Genomic DNA, 13,829 nt, shown 5'->3' on the forward strand with positions numbered 1-13,829 from the left:
TAATTGTTAAATTAAATAAACAAATTATTGATAAATATCCACTTCCATTTACTAGAATTGATATTCAAGGAACACCACATCATTTAGTATCATATAAAAATAAATTGTTTGTTACAGTATCATTTACTACTGTATTAGATACACCTGATTGCCCACCTCAATTACCTCATTCAAGTAATAATCAACAAGAAGAACCACCAGTATTAGAAGCACAACCATTAAATTCAGATGTATTATTAGAACGTTACAGAATAATAAATTTAACAACAAATGATTATTATGAATTTAAAAAAGGTCAATTTATTTGTACAGCAAAATTATTAAAATTTAAAGTTGGAAAACAACTTAAAAATTATTTAGTTGTTGGAGTTAATAAACAAACAACAGAAGATAATCCTGTTAAAGGAAAAACATATATTTTTAATATAGAAAATCAAATTCAATTAATTAATAAAATTGGAGATGGCAAAAAATCAGTTCATGCAGTTAATGAAATTGGTGGATTTCTTGCAGTAGCATCAGGAAATGAATTAGAATTAATTGAACGAGTAGATGAAACAAGATGGATAAAGAAATGTTTTAGTGATATTTCTATATTAATTAATTCAATTGAATATCTTCCATTAAAAGTAATGGAAAAAGGAAATGAAAAAGAATGTTATTTAATATTATTAAGTGATTTTTATAGATCAGTAGTATTATTACTATTTAAACCATATGATTATACTGTTATACCTTTAGGTAAAGATGCAAGAAATATTCATTGCATTGATTCAACTTTTATAATAACAAAAGATTATTTCTCAGTACTTGAATTTGATTCTGAACAAAATTTAAGTTTATTAAATTATAGTTCAGCTGCAACAGAACAATTATCAATATTTGAAATTGATGCTACATTTAATCTTGGAATGAATTTATTAAAGTTTACAAGATTATGGAATGGAAAAGGATATATTTATATGTATGTAACTGTTGAAGGAAGTGTTGGTTATATTTCAGTTGTTGAAGAAAAAATATATCAAGTGTTAAGACAAATTAATATAAAAATGAATAGAGAACCATGGCATTTTGCAGGAACAAATGCAGAAGAATATAGATTTGAAAAAGGATATGGAATGGGATTTGGAACAAGAAAACATGTATTTTTAGATGGAGATATGTTAAAGCAATTTAGATTATTAAATGAAGAACAACAAAAAAGAGTCTGTTTAAGAAATACATCAATTAATGATGTATTTAAATTACTTTCAACAGGATTACAATATAATACATTTTTACAATATAATAATTGAATATTATTGAATTATTATTTAATTAAATTATAATTTATTTTTAAATTCTTAAAAAAGAATTTAAATTAACTTTTAATTGAATTTAAATAGACTTAAATTCAATTTCAATATCTTCTAAAATTGATTTTAGAGTATTTAAACCAAAGAGAAAACCATCTTCAACAGTACATTCTTCTTCACTTAGAATCCAATTATGAGCAAAGTCAATCATTTTACAATTATATTTTTTTTCTTCTAATGATGCTGCACTATCATAAACAAATAATACAGAACTACTAAACATTTTATATTCTCTTTTTTTCATTACTTCAATCATTTTATTAAGTTGTAAAATAAAATATGGAACAAGTTCTTTTCTATATTTCTTTCCATCATTAAAAAATAATTTAATATATTCTTTTAATGAGTCTCTTGTATTTACTTCATGTGTACATAAATATCTTGAATATAATATCGGTTTTTCTTCTCCTATATTTCTTTCCATTCCACTAAATCTAACACCAAGTGATGTTGTTGAAGATGTTGAATCTACCATTAATCTTTTTTTCATTTTACTTGATGCTGTTTCTGGGTCCCATGTTTGTGTTCCAATTTTTAAATCAAGTACAAATGGTCTTTTATATTGATACATTAAATTTTCCATTCTAATAAACTCAAGTTCTCCAAATCCAAATTCATGTAATTCAACTCCATAAAACTTTGGTACAATTCCTGTTTCGGTCCATTCTTTATCATCTTTAATATGTAAATAAAAATCTCGTTCTCTATGAGACAGACATGGCTTTAAAAGATATTTTCCGTCTGGGTGAAGTTGTTGTGGTCCTCCATGACCTCCAGCTTGAACCCATTGAGACTTCTTTGAATTCATCCTTTCACTTTTTATTTTTTTTGTTCATCTTTTTATTTTTTTTGAATATTATTAATTATAATAATAATACTATTTTTATAATTCAATAATCATATTTTGGAAAAATTTTAGGGTTGCTTTTTATTTCTCTTATTTTTTTCATAAAAATTATAATACTTGTCTTACTTATGTCATTCTTCTTGTCTTCCTTACTTCTTTGATTCTTTTCACAGTTTGTTATACTCCATCAATACTCCTATCTGATTTTTTAATTTTATATAAAAAGAAATGGGTTTTAAGAATTGTTACAAAAAAATAAACAAACAAAAATCATCATAAGACAGGAAATTTTATGTAGTATTAAAATTAGTATAAAAATAAACAAGTCTTGTTGTCTCATTGGCTTACAATACCATAAATATTTGAATCATAAAATTAGTTCTAATATTAATTACTATATAACCATTACTATATGAGTAAATACATTATTAATAAATACTTGTTTGCCTCGTTATTCATTTCATTTTGTTATAATAAATATCTGGATGTTTACAATTTTAATTATTATAATAGAATTAAATGATACAACAAAACAGAAAATTAATAACTGAGTTCAAACTTATTTTAAAATTTTTTTTATCTTTTATTTCCATAACTATTTATGAGTGTTGTTAATTATTTACATTATTTATTAAAACAACCTTCTTTTTAAAATAAAGTACTAACTCATAACAATTAAAATTTATCCTTGACTATAAGTTTTTAAGTTTGATTAATATTACTAAATGATAAGTACATAAATATTAATCAAATACAATAACTAAAAGAAATAAATTTCATTTATTAAGCTATGTTTTAGATTAAATATTTCTTAGGTAACACTTAAATTTATACCAAATAATAAAATCTATAAACTCTATTTATTTTCATTTAAGAAACTTAAAGTTATAAAATACGATTATGAAATGATATTCCTACTACTTCTTTATGTCTTATTCTTTAGGAATTTATGTTATTAAAAACCTAATTTTACTGTTCTAATACTTTGTGTATGCTTGTTTTAGTTACATGAAATGTATTCACACAACCTTTTCTTAGCTGATTTACTGTACCGATTAGGTCATAATTTTAATAACTAACTATAGCTATAATTATTTCCTTTCTTAAAAGTTAAAATAATGTATTTTATTTATCATTTTGATGAGAGTTGTTCTAATTTATTAAGACTCTTACAAAAAAAAGTGATGATAATGTAATTTATTTTAATAATATTTTCCTTAATACTCTTTTTAGATTAACTAATTAAAAAAAATTATTATTAACGCAATCGAATTGATTTTATTTTAAGTTTGTAATTTGTTTTAATGTTTGTTAATACTAACTTATAGATTTGATAAGTACTTGAGACACTAGCGTTATGAGGGCTGTAATATGAACACTTTATTGGCTTTATTTTTATTTAATTGAAACTGTTTCTAACGAGTCTTATAGAATAAGAGTTCTTTTAAGTTTATCACTTGTTGATTAGAGCGGTGTCTTACCTATAGTATAGATAAAGTATTATGGTTGACCGTTAAAAAATGGAACTTCTTTTGGTTGTGTTGTTTATTTGTTTATATATTTATATTAAAACAACTTCTACTCATTTGAAAAAGAAAATTCCTCTTCTATGGAAAAGAATACTATTCGAGTGTTTATTTATTGGATGTTAAACCCTCAAATAACTTTAAAATAAGGTAACACTAATAAAAAAGAAAAAAATTATCCTTTTTTGAATAAAAATAGAAAAAAGTTTATAATATTGTATTTGTTGAACTTTTAAAAACACTTTTCTTTTCCATTTTTTTCTTTGCTACGTTTATTTCATAAGAGTATTTCTTTTCTATTGAAAAAAGGTAAACTCGGCTTATTTTACATTTAGTGGAACTAAAAATAGTATTATTTCAAGAGTTTCTTGTATAAAAAGTATTTATAAGTTCATTTAATTATGCAAGAGCTTCATGATAAAACTATAGAGCCAACAAACCAAGGAACAGGTGACTTTGAATCCGAATTCCAAAACAGTGAAAGACCAGACACCGTAACTAGAAGTGAATTTAATGAATTTAAAGAACAGGTAGAAATTAAATTAAAAGAAATACAAGAATCAATAGAGTCAATAAAAACAGAAGGGGTTACTAAAAAAGTTAATATAAGCAATTTAACAAAACAAGAGATAGATAAATTTACTGAAGAATTTAGTGATTTAGTTGAAGAAAATAATGTTGACAATAAAATAAATGAATTATTTGAGATCTATAAATACTCTGATGAGAAAATAGAAGACCTTACAAGGAGAGTGGATACCAATGATACGAACATTAAACTTAATCTTCAGAGTGTTCGTAATAAACTAAAAGGTGATGAGAAAATAAAGGAATTTAATGATAGCCAATTACTTCAATACTTTGAATTAAGACTTAGAGAAGAAAGGGGACAACATGCCTCTTGTCAAGACAAACCTATTAAAGCGTTTGTTTCAAAAGAAGACAGTCAATTAGAGAAATGGACTGGATTAAAGAAAGGAAAACTACTTTTTGACTCTGTTTCAGACAAATGGGATACTAAGTCATCTGAGTTTGTAGGAAAAATTATTGAACGTTCCAATATTGTCATTATTATTGAAGACGATCAACACAATAAATTTGGAATATTTTTGCATTCATTTATCAAAAACTTTGATGAAATAGTTGAAGATCAAAACGCGTTTGTGTTTTCATTAACATCTAACCACAGGTTTGATGGAATGGTCAAATTTGATATTAAAAAAGAAGAAGGAAGAAACGCCTTTCTTCTCAAGCCACAAGGAAACAATATGTTATTTAAAGTGGGTTATGGTCCTGACATTGTTATTTATAAAAATGATTCTCAAAAACAGTGCCAATGCAAACAAGCATCATTTGACTATAGAATCAATGGACAAGAAATTCACTATGCTTTGACAGGTCGTATGGACCAGAAGTTTGTTCCACAAAGAATAGTAGTATTCCAGATGGAAAAAGAGTCTAATGATGACAAGGCAGTTGCCTGAATAAATTAATTGGATTTTTTTCATGCGTTTTAGTTAATTTAACAAGAAAAGAACAATAACAATTTAATTCAAACAAATTACAATGCCATTTACATGTCCAATTAAAATAGAGGTATTATCATCTGAAATTTTCAGAGATTCAATTGGTGTTGGATAACTAGGAATAGTCAGATAATGAACAAACTCAAGACTATCATTTAATTTCAAAAATATGATATTACCTTTTATATCACCAATGACAATGAACGTTTTGTCATTCCACAATGGTGTTTGTGTAATAGCAACAGAAGTGAGTTGGTCATAGTCAAACCATTGACTTTGGCTTATTAAATCACCGTTTATATCATAATAATAAAGTTGGTGTTGCGTTAATACAATAAAATTTCCTGTTTCATTGTTAATATCTAATCCTATCACACATTCTCCCACTTCAATTACATGTAAACACATTAACATTCCAATATCCCAAATCAAACAAACTCCATCTTGGTCTCCAGTAATAATAATATTATTGTTATTATCAATTATACAACATGTAATTGCTGTATCATGCCCACACAACCTTCCTCGTTTCTTTGGTATATCTGTACTAATATCGATTATTTGAATACTACCATCACTACCCCCAACTAGTACATTCCGTTCATCAGCAATAAGAATTGCACCATTCTGACATTCTTCAATATTCATTATCTTTCCATTTCGTTCTATTCTCAAAATTCCACCACTTCCAACTTGAATATTTCCATTTGGAATAATTATTTCACCTTTTCGTGTTATTTTAATTTCATTCTTCTCATCAAACCTCATGTCTCCAATTGGAAATTCACATTTATTAACAATTGTTAATGAATAGTTTTTGTCTTGTTCAAATACTCCAGTACTATACTTTGTACAACTAACTTCTCTCTTTGGATGAGGTGTTTTAAACAATTGAATTGGAGTTTGTCCAAAATTTCTTATTTTATCGAGTGTTGTTTGCTTTTCTTTCTCATTCATTTTAGATAAATCTCCAATTTCATATGAACATTGTGGATATACATTACATGCCTCTTCTGCATTCTTTCCTCGTTGTTTATAACCAAAGATAAGATCAATCCATTCATTAAGATGTTGACTAACATATGGTGATTCTAATGCTTTCATATTTGTATTAACAAACTGACGAGGATTGCCATTACACCAAGGAGGTAATTCAACGTTATTAACAATATTATTATCTCTTCGTTTACCGAAATCTATTGTGTTAAAGTTGATGAGAAATTGAGGTAAGAAGAAGAATTCAGGAATAAGTTCTATTGGTGTAGCAGACAAACTATCAAAGAATTTACTTATTGATATTATTAGTCGGTCTGTGTCAAAATGCCCATCAAATAACTGAATATGCATTTTCATATATGGTTCAACTCTAAATAGAAATATTAAAGTTGTTGCAAGTGAACTGTAATGATTACCAAAATGACTCCCATTTTCTTGAAATTTAATTTGTAGTTTTTCTCTTTTGTTTTCAGTTTGGGCAACTATTGGATAAGCAAAATTACGATAAATACGCTCATCATTTAAGTCAATAGTTTTACTAGTATAATCAGTTAATATCCAAGGAAAAATAGGATATTGAGAAAGGTCATTAAAACTTCTTCCTGCTTTAATATTAAGATACATTAAATAATTAAAATTTGATAAATCTCCTTTTTTCCATAACTCAGTCATCTCATCTATTTGGTTAAACACTTTTCCAATTTTATTAATTATATTAATTGGTGATTCAATTTCACGAATAATATCAAATGATTCACTTTTATATTTCATCAGTTTTTTAACAACTTTATCGTATTTATGTTCAAAGATTAAAAATAATGACTTTCCATAACACGTTAATATTTCAATAGCATTATTTTGAAGTAAATATCTTCTTTTTAAAATACAAACAATATCATTCCAATCAATTTTAATCCAATGAGAACTGTTATCGAATTTAATATTATCTTTATGTAGTCTTTTAATAATTTTTATTCCATTTGAATTAATATTTATAAAACAAGGAACTTCTTCTAATCCATAAAGTTGTAAACAATTAAACAATTCTTCAAATTCATCATATTCTAATTCAGAAATAATAACAATATCATCACTACTCTTTCTATTATTTTTCTCTTCTTTTTGTATTAAATTTAGTTGAAGAGTTTTTCCTCTTGTATCTTTTAAAATTTTATATCTTTCTTTAAATCCATAATCTTTGACAATTCTTCTTCTTATACCAAATGAACTTTGAGTATTATCTATCATATACCCTTCAACATCTTCTTCCCAAATACCTTTTGGCATTATCAATTTAAGTTTCATTGTATTCCAAATACTTATTAATTGAAGTTTCATTGAGAGTGGTTTATCGTGAAGGTACTTTCTTTCTTTAATATATAACTCTATTGCTTTTTGTCTTCTATTGTCAATTTCTTTTAATCTATCATCTTGGGTCATAACAGATTTATGAATATCATCAACTTCATTTCCAATTTCTTTAAAAGATAATGCCAACTGTTTGATAATAATTTCTTTTCTTTCTTCTTGGATATTTCTAAATGTTCTAATACTTTGATTTAATTGAAGACATAACGAACGTAATTCAAGTATTTTATTTTCTACCCATAAGAAAACTTTATCAGAGTTCATTTGTAATAATGATTTAAACCCTTTCTTAAGATCTCTCGTTGGAAGTATTTTATTTAATGAATTCATATAACTCATTGACATTCTTTTGAGAATACTCGAATATATTGGATTAATTTTTTTAAGTTGGTTATTGGTTATTTGAGTTAATATAATTGTTAAGAATGATGTGACATATGTTTCAGAGTGTGGTTGACTAAAAAAGAAGTCTTGAAGATGAAATTGTTGTGCGACAAACACAAAAGAATCTTCAGTAACGTTATCAAACATTAAAAGATTCATCCTATCAACCATTTCTACCCAAACATTATTTTGCTCTTTTGAATGAATTTCTTTGAAGTCTACATAAATATTCATTAAGACGTAAATACAATTAATGACTAAATGAAGACTTATATTCATTTGTTGTGAAATTGAGATATCTAATAGGAATTGAGAATATTCAACAAAAATTTTAGTAATTTTATCTTTAGGAATTGAATCAACTAATTCATGTAATTGTCGGATCGATGAAATAATTATTTCTTTTAATAAATCTCCATTTGGTTGTATAATAGAAGAATAGTATATTATTTTTTTATATCCATCTCCATCTCTTAATGCAGCAGCAATTAAATACCCAATACATTTAACTACATCTTTACAAAGTGTTTGTTGTTCTTTATTTAATTCAACATCACCAATATATTTTTTATTTCTAAGAACAAGAATATTTAATAAACTCCTTACCAATTCATTGCTTTGAATAATTGTTTGTCTTATTGAACGGTATTGATGAAATATATCAATAAATGTTAAAATAATGAATTCTGAATTTGAAATACGTTGTTTATCAAATTCAATTAATAAAGACAGTCTAATAATTTCATTTAATAACAACATATATCTAGGACATAATGGACGTTGAACTATATTAACTGTTTCAAAAAGTTCTGAAATAACTGGATTAGTATGTAATAAAAGAGCAAATAAAGCATATATTGATTCTTTTGAAGAAGTAAACACATAAAGTACTCGTAGTAATTGATCTAAATCTGAATAAAAATCATCAGAAAATGATTGAGATAAAAATGAAAGATTTGCTGCAAGATGAAGTAATGGTGGTGCGAGCGATTCTGGTGGTTTAGAAACACTAACAAATTGATAAATAAAATTAGATGATAATCCAGGAAGAATTCCTTTTACAGAAACTATTTGATCTAATAATGTTAATAATTGAGTACATCTAAAAGCACACCAAGAACGATGAAAATCTGAATCTGATTTATCAAAAACTTGAAGAAAGTATGAGGCAAATGATGTTACAACAGAAACTTCTTCTTTACTACAATTTACTGAAAGGATGCATATTAATAATTGAGTTACACAATTAATTACTGAACTTTCTGTATTTTCATCAATGAAAAGAACCATTAATTTTCTCATTAACCCAACTCCTCTTAATGACTCTGATGCAGAAACTGGAGAAAATTCATAAACATGTTTTAATGTTTTTAATACATATTCAATTCCATTTGGGCATGAACTTAAAAGATCGAAATCAAGAACTAAAGTAGTTAATATCTCTGGGTGTGTTACACAAAAATCAGAGTCACTTGTTTTAATTCCTGATAATGCTAATAATACTTGTAAAACTCCATGTGATATTAATTGTTTCTTTGAATGTAAAATAAGAACTAGAATATTAAATGAATTTGTTTTAAGAGCTTCGGCATAAAGTTCTGATGATCCTCTTAAACAAAACATTAACACTTGCAACGAATCACATAACTCTGGTGTTGAAGAAGATTTTTCTATTAATGATAATAATAATCCTATTCCCCCACATCTACAAATACAAGTGACAAAAGGAGAAGGTGATGTTGGACAAACTCTTCCTTCAACAACTAAATCTGTTCTTGATATATCATTGATAAGATCACTCATAACATAAATAATATCATCTCTTTGAATAGAAATAGAGGGATTAATAAGACTTGATGGTCCTCTCAAACTTATTGACTCATTATAACATGAAGCACAATATCTTCCTTTATACTGTGGACCTAGTTGGTACACTGTTTTTATATCACTTGTTGTTCTTGTTCCATTAATAATCATTAACTCTCCTATACTGAAACAATATGAATGAGTTGAATGACCACTATGACCAATAGTAACAGTATAACTTCCTTGTAGAATATTAATAACTGACTTTGATTCACTAATGAAGTTTCCATTAACAAAACATAAAATTTGTTGGTTTGGATATATACAAATGGCTAAATGAAACCATGTCCCTAATGGAATATTTAGGAAATTTAATCTTGTAGTTTCATTAAAAATTTCCATTACTCCAGTATTCATAGAAATAGATATTCCACTAGAATTCCCAATTGGAATAATTTCAACTATATTGTATATCCCACCACAGAGTCTAAACCATCCCATAATTGACAATGGAATATTATCTAACCATATATAATTTTTTATGTACGATACTTTATCAGAAGTGTCAAAAGTTAATCCACCTACTGCATCTCCACTCGCTAAAGAACTAAGCATTGATAATAAATTACTATTAAGGCATTCTCCTTTTAAAGATTTAATAAGTTTTTTACAACTTTTGGGTTTGATAGAGTATCTTCCTATTTTTTCAATTAATCGAAATAATAAAGGATCATTCAAAGCATTAGAAAAGCATGATAGAATTGTTTCTAAAACATTTGATTGATAAGCACCGAATAATTCCATTGTATTTTCAAAAGCATTTGTAAGAATTTTAAAAAGATAATTCCTTTGTTTCTCTTTAAGGTTTTTTGAGAAACGCAATAGTGAAGGAAGTAGATAAGAATTGATGATATTGACTTTAATTGTTTCTCCTGTAAATATCAATTTAATTTTATTTGTTGGTTGTTCTGTAATAAGAGCTAATATATGAGCACTGATAATAATTGGTTCAGTTTCTTTCCATGGATTAAATTCTAAATACTCATCAACAAAATTAATTGGAAACCCATTTTCTAAACGCATTCTATTTGTCGTTGATTCTTGTAAAGTACAGACATAAGAATCTACACATGATGTTATGATATTCATTCGTTGAACTAATATCTTACTTCGAGTTGGAGTATTTAAAGGTTGAGAATATCCCCAACGTTCAATAAATTTACGTAATAACTCAAAACAATTACAAACACCAAACATTTCTCTGGCAATTGGTGATTGGTCCATTAAAGAAATAGCAGAAGAAAGACGAGAAATTGGATCAATATCATTTAATATTTCATCAATCATTAATGTTGAAATAAGTGCTGCTTGATCTGTTGGGACCAATGCAATAACTTCTTTGATAATAGATGTAATTTCATTTCGGTATTGAGGTTTATTATTAAATAATTGAACAAGCCTTTCTATCATTGAACTTTCTTTCATAAACAATGCAATGTTTTCTTTATTCCCAGATAATAAAATACAAATAGCTCGAGTAACACATTCAACAACATTAGATGTATCTTCGGTTGTTGTAGAAGTATCTAATAGTACTTGAATTAAAGGAAATAATAAAGGACTTAATGAGGATTGATATAATGAACGATGACTTCCAATTAATTTAATAATAAAAGAAATAAATGGAGGCATAACAGATGTATGAAGAAAATTAGACAATGAAATAAATTGAATAAATACGTCGACAAAAGGAGATAAATCACGGTGGTACGTATTTAATAATTTTTCTAACATTTGAAATACTAATTCAATTTCAACACTTTTAAAAGACACTAACATTAAACAAATTGATTCTAAGTAAGTTGGAAGAATATAATAATTTTCTGAATTACAAAATAAGATGAACTGAAGTGACTGTAGTGCGTATAATGTTAGTCTTGGACAAACAAGTAATTTCATTAATATTGATGGTATTTCATAATTTTTAATTAATCCAACATTATTGTTATTGTTAATTGAAGGAGGAGTAGATATACTACAATAAACACCATTTCCATAAAAACAAAGATCTTGTAATGAAGTAACAATAGATAATTGTAAAGTATCAAATAAAGAAGCATCGTTAGTTGATGTATTTAACAATTTAAAATCAATAGGGGAAGTAATGATAATGACAACTCTATTAAAAAATAATGATTGGATATGAATATTTAGTATTCTAGAGTCAAAAGTACATGTTGTTTTAATAAATTTTAAATACGTGTCAATTACTCTTAATGTATTTTCATCAAGTTTTGCATCTAACATCGTTTCAATTGTTTTATTTAATGCTTCTTTCATTGACCTACTAATATATAACTCTTGAAGAACTTTAGGATTCATTACTTTACTAATCATTTCAAATACTGGAAGAAAAAGAGAAGCATATTCAATTTGTTTAAAATTTATTTGGATAAGCTCTTTTGGAATAATATTAAATTCAATTTTAGGAAATACGTTTAGTGCCAAATCAATAATATTTTTACACAACTTATTATCAATAATTATTCCATTAACAAGAATATAATAATAATGAGAATATGAGTTAATAAATTCATCACTCATGAATTTGTATTGAGAACTTTCAAAAAACTGTTCACTCGATAATATAACCATCCCTTTTAATACTGATTTTGCAAATGGATGTTCTAGTATTGTTCCTTCATTAAATTGATTAAAAAATTTATCAATAAAAAGTGGTAATAATTGATTAATTTCACTATAGTTTTTTAATCGCTTTTCTGTTACATTAACATTCTCTGGATCACTTATTCGAATAATATCAATATAATATCGTTTTAACTCGTCCATTTTAAAGTATCTTTTTTATTTTTATGTTTTTTCTTTTTTATTTTTTCTGTTTTTTCATTAATAGAATTGTGTTATTCATTTTTTTTTTTTTTGAAAATTATTTTATTTGTTTTTTTTGATAAAATAATTTTCTCTTTGAATTTCTTTTTTATTAATTATTATCTCTTTGAAATAATACAACAGCGTCATTATTCTTGATGAATAAACGAATAAAAGTTGAACGAACACTTTTAAAAAGAGAAATTATATTTCAATTATTTAAAAAATTAAATTATTTAATTAGAATTATTTAGAAACAAGAGTTATGACGTGTCGATGATTATTTAAACTGAAATAGCAATAAAAAACAAATATTGAACTCTTAGTTTAAGTAAGACTTTATCAGTTTTTTCTTTAAAGAGTGTTCAAAGAAGTAAAAGGAAGTTGCTTTTGTTCAACACTATTGTTGTTTCAAAACACACTTCCAAACATTCTATCATTACCACAATTAATTAGACTTAATATTTATTTAATTTGTTTTTTGATATATTTCTCATAAATTAAAAAGGAAAAATAAAAAAACTTGAAAAAAACAATTGAAGAGGAAAGAAAATGTCAAAACAACCAAGAATGTCTACTCAACAAGAAATGGAATTAAATGATTACATGAGGGAAGAGAATGATTTTTTTATTGACAATGAAAAGAAGAGACAAGAAAAAATCATAAAAAAACAAGACGAACAATTAGATAAGTTAAGCGAGAACATTAATACAGTCCATGAAGTTAGTTTAATTATTAACGACGAAATTTCTCAACAAGACCAAATCATTAATGAGGTTTCTGATAAAGTTGATCATACTGACTCAAGAATTGTTTCAACAAGAAAAAAAATTGACCAGGTCATAGAAAAGAGTAGTAGTTTGTTTATTTTATAAAGTCTTTTAAAGTTAAAAAATCTCTTAAACTGTTAGATTGGAAAATAGGACTTGTTATTGGTGTCTTAATAGTTGTTCTCATTATTATTATTATTCTTATTTTCATCTTATAACTGAAGAATTGGATAATAAAACAAAAACTTTTTTAAATTCAATATTTAAAAGAAATTGATATATAAAACAAAAAAGTTTATTTTTATTTAATTGTTTTGTTTTTATTTAAACAAAGATGTAACAAAACAAAACATCAATGAAG

At 25.5% G+C, this 13,829-nt stretch overlaps 4 protein-coding genes across 4 annotated transcripts in view, besides 17 other annotated features; 2 read left to right on the forward strand and 2 right to left on the reverse strand.

Annotated features, from left to right (window-relative positions):
• The window catches only part of EDI_171140 (uncharacterized protein), a gene marked incomplete at both ends in the record, with an annotated part of 2,832 nt that extends 1,537 nt beyond the window's left edge, over positions 1-1,295 (forward strand). Inside the window, one exon of the mRNA XM_001736910.1 lies at positions 88-1,295. Coding sequence (XP_001736962.1) covers positions 88-1,295 — 1,208 coding nt within the window. The remainder of the gene's footprint in view (positions 1-87) is intronic.
• Positions 413-458: a sequence feature (AT_rich).
• Positions 1,289-1,400: a microsatellite.
• Positions 1,378-2,163, reverse strand: EDI_171250 (inositol polyphosphate multikinase, putative; the record flags this gene model as incomplete). The annotated part of the gene is made up of 1 exon (XM_001736911.1): positions 1,378-2,163. One exon carries the CDS (start codon positions 2,161-2,163, stop codon positions 1,378-1,380), a length of 786 nt encoding a protein of 261 aa, XP_001736963.1.
• Positions 1,669-1,699: a sequence feature (AT_rich).
• Positions 2,164-2,192: 29 nt separating the features above from the next.
• Positions 2,193-2,261: a sequence feature (AT_rich).
• A 144-nt stretch (positions 2,262-2,405) lies between these two features.
• Positions 2,406-2,427: a sequence feature (AT_rich).
• Positions 2,428-2,695: 268 nt separating this feature from the next.
• Positions 2,696-2,723: a sequence feature (AT_rich).
• Positions 2,724-2,761: 38 nt separating this feature from the next.
• Positions 2,762-2,791: a sequence feature (AT_rich).
• Positions 2,792-3,395: 604 nt separating this feature from the next.
• Positions 3,396-3,464: a sequence feature (AT_rich).
• A 282-nt stretch (positions 3,465-3,746) lies between these two features.
• Positions 3,747-3,774: a sequence feature (AT_rich).
• Positions 3,775-4,787: 1,013 nt separating this feature from the next.
• Positions 4,788-4,948: a repeat region.
• Positions 4,949-5,275: 327 nt separating this feature from the next.
• EDI_171260 (uncharacterized protein) lies at positions 5,276-12,658 on the reverse strand (the record flags this gene model as incomplete). Its single annotated transcript, XM_001736912.1, has 1 exon — positions 5,276-12,658. One exon carries the CDS (start codon positions 12,656-12,658, stop codon positions 5,276-5,278), a length of 7,383 nt encoding a protein of 2,460 aa, XP_001736964.1.
• Positions 6,950-6,971: a sequence feature (AT_rich).
• Positions 11,465-11,492: a sequence feature (AT_rich).
• An 11-nt stretch (positions 12,659-12,669) lies between the features above and the next one.
• Positions 12,670-12,713: a microsatellite.
• A 22-nt stretch (positions 12,714-12,735) lies between these two features.
• Positions 12,736-12,820: a sequence feature (AT_rich).
• Positions 12,821-12,898: 78 nt separating this feature from the next.
• Positions 12,899-12,950: a sequence feature (AT_rich).
• Positions 12,951-13,155: 205 nt separating this feature from the next.
• Positions 13,156-13,219: a sequence feature (AT_rich).
• A 30-nt stretch (positions 13,220-13,249) lies between these two features.
• On the forward strand, positions 13,250-13,686 carry EDI_171270 (syntaxin-61, putative; the record flags this gene model as incomplete). The annotated part of the gene is made up of 2 exons (XM_001736913.1): positions 13,250-13,556; positions 13,610-13,686. 2 exons carry the CDS (start codon positions 13,250-13,252, stop codon positions 13,684-13,686), a joined length of 384 nt encoding a protein of 127 aa, XP_001736965.1.
• A 12-nt stretch (positions 13,687-13,698) lies between these two features.
• Positions 13,699-13,797: a sequence feature (AT_rich).
• Between the last annotated feature and the right edge of the window lie 32 nt (positions 13,798-13,829).

The sequence above is a fragment of the Entamoeba dispar genome, genomic scaffold, assembly GCF_000209125.1.
Source record: "Entamoeba dispar SAW760 scf_1105229460157 genomic scaffold, whole genome shotgun sequence".
NCBI lineage: Eukaryota > Evosea > Mastigamoebida > Endamoebidae > Entamoeba > Entamoeba dispar.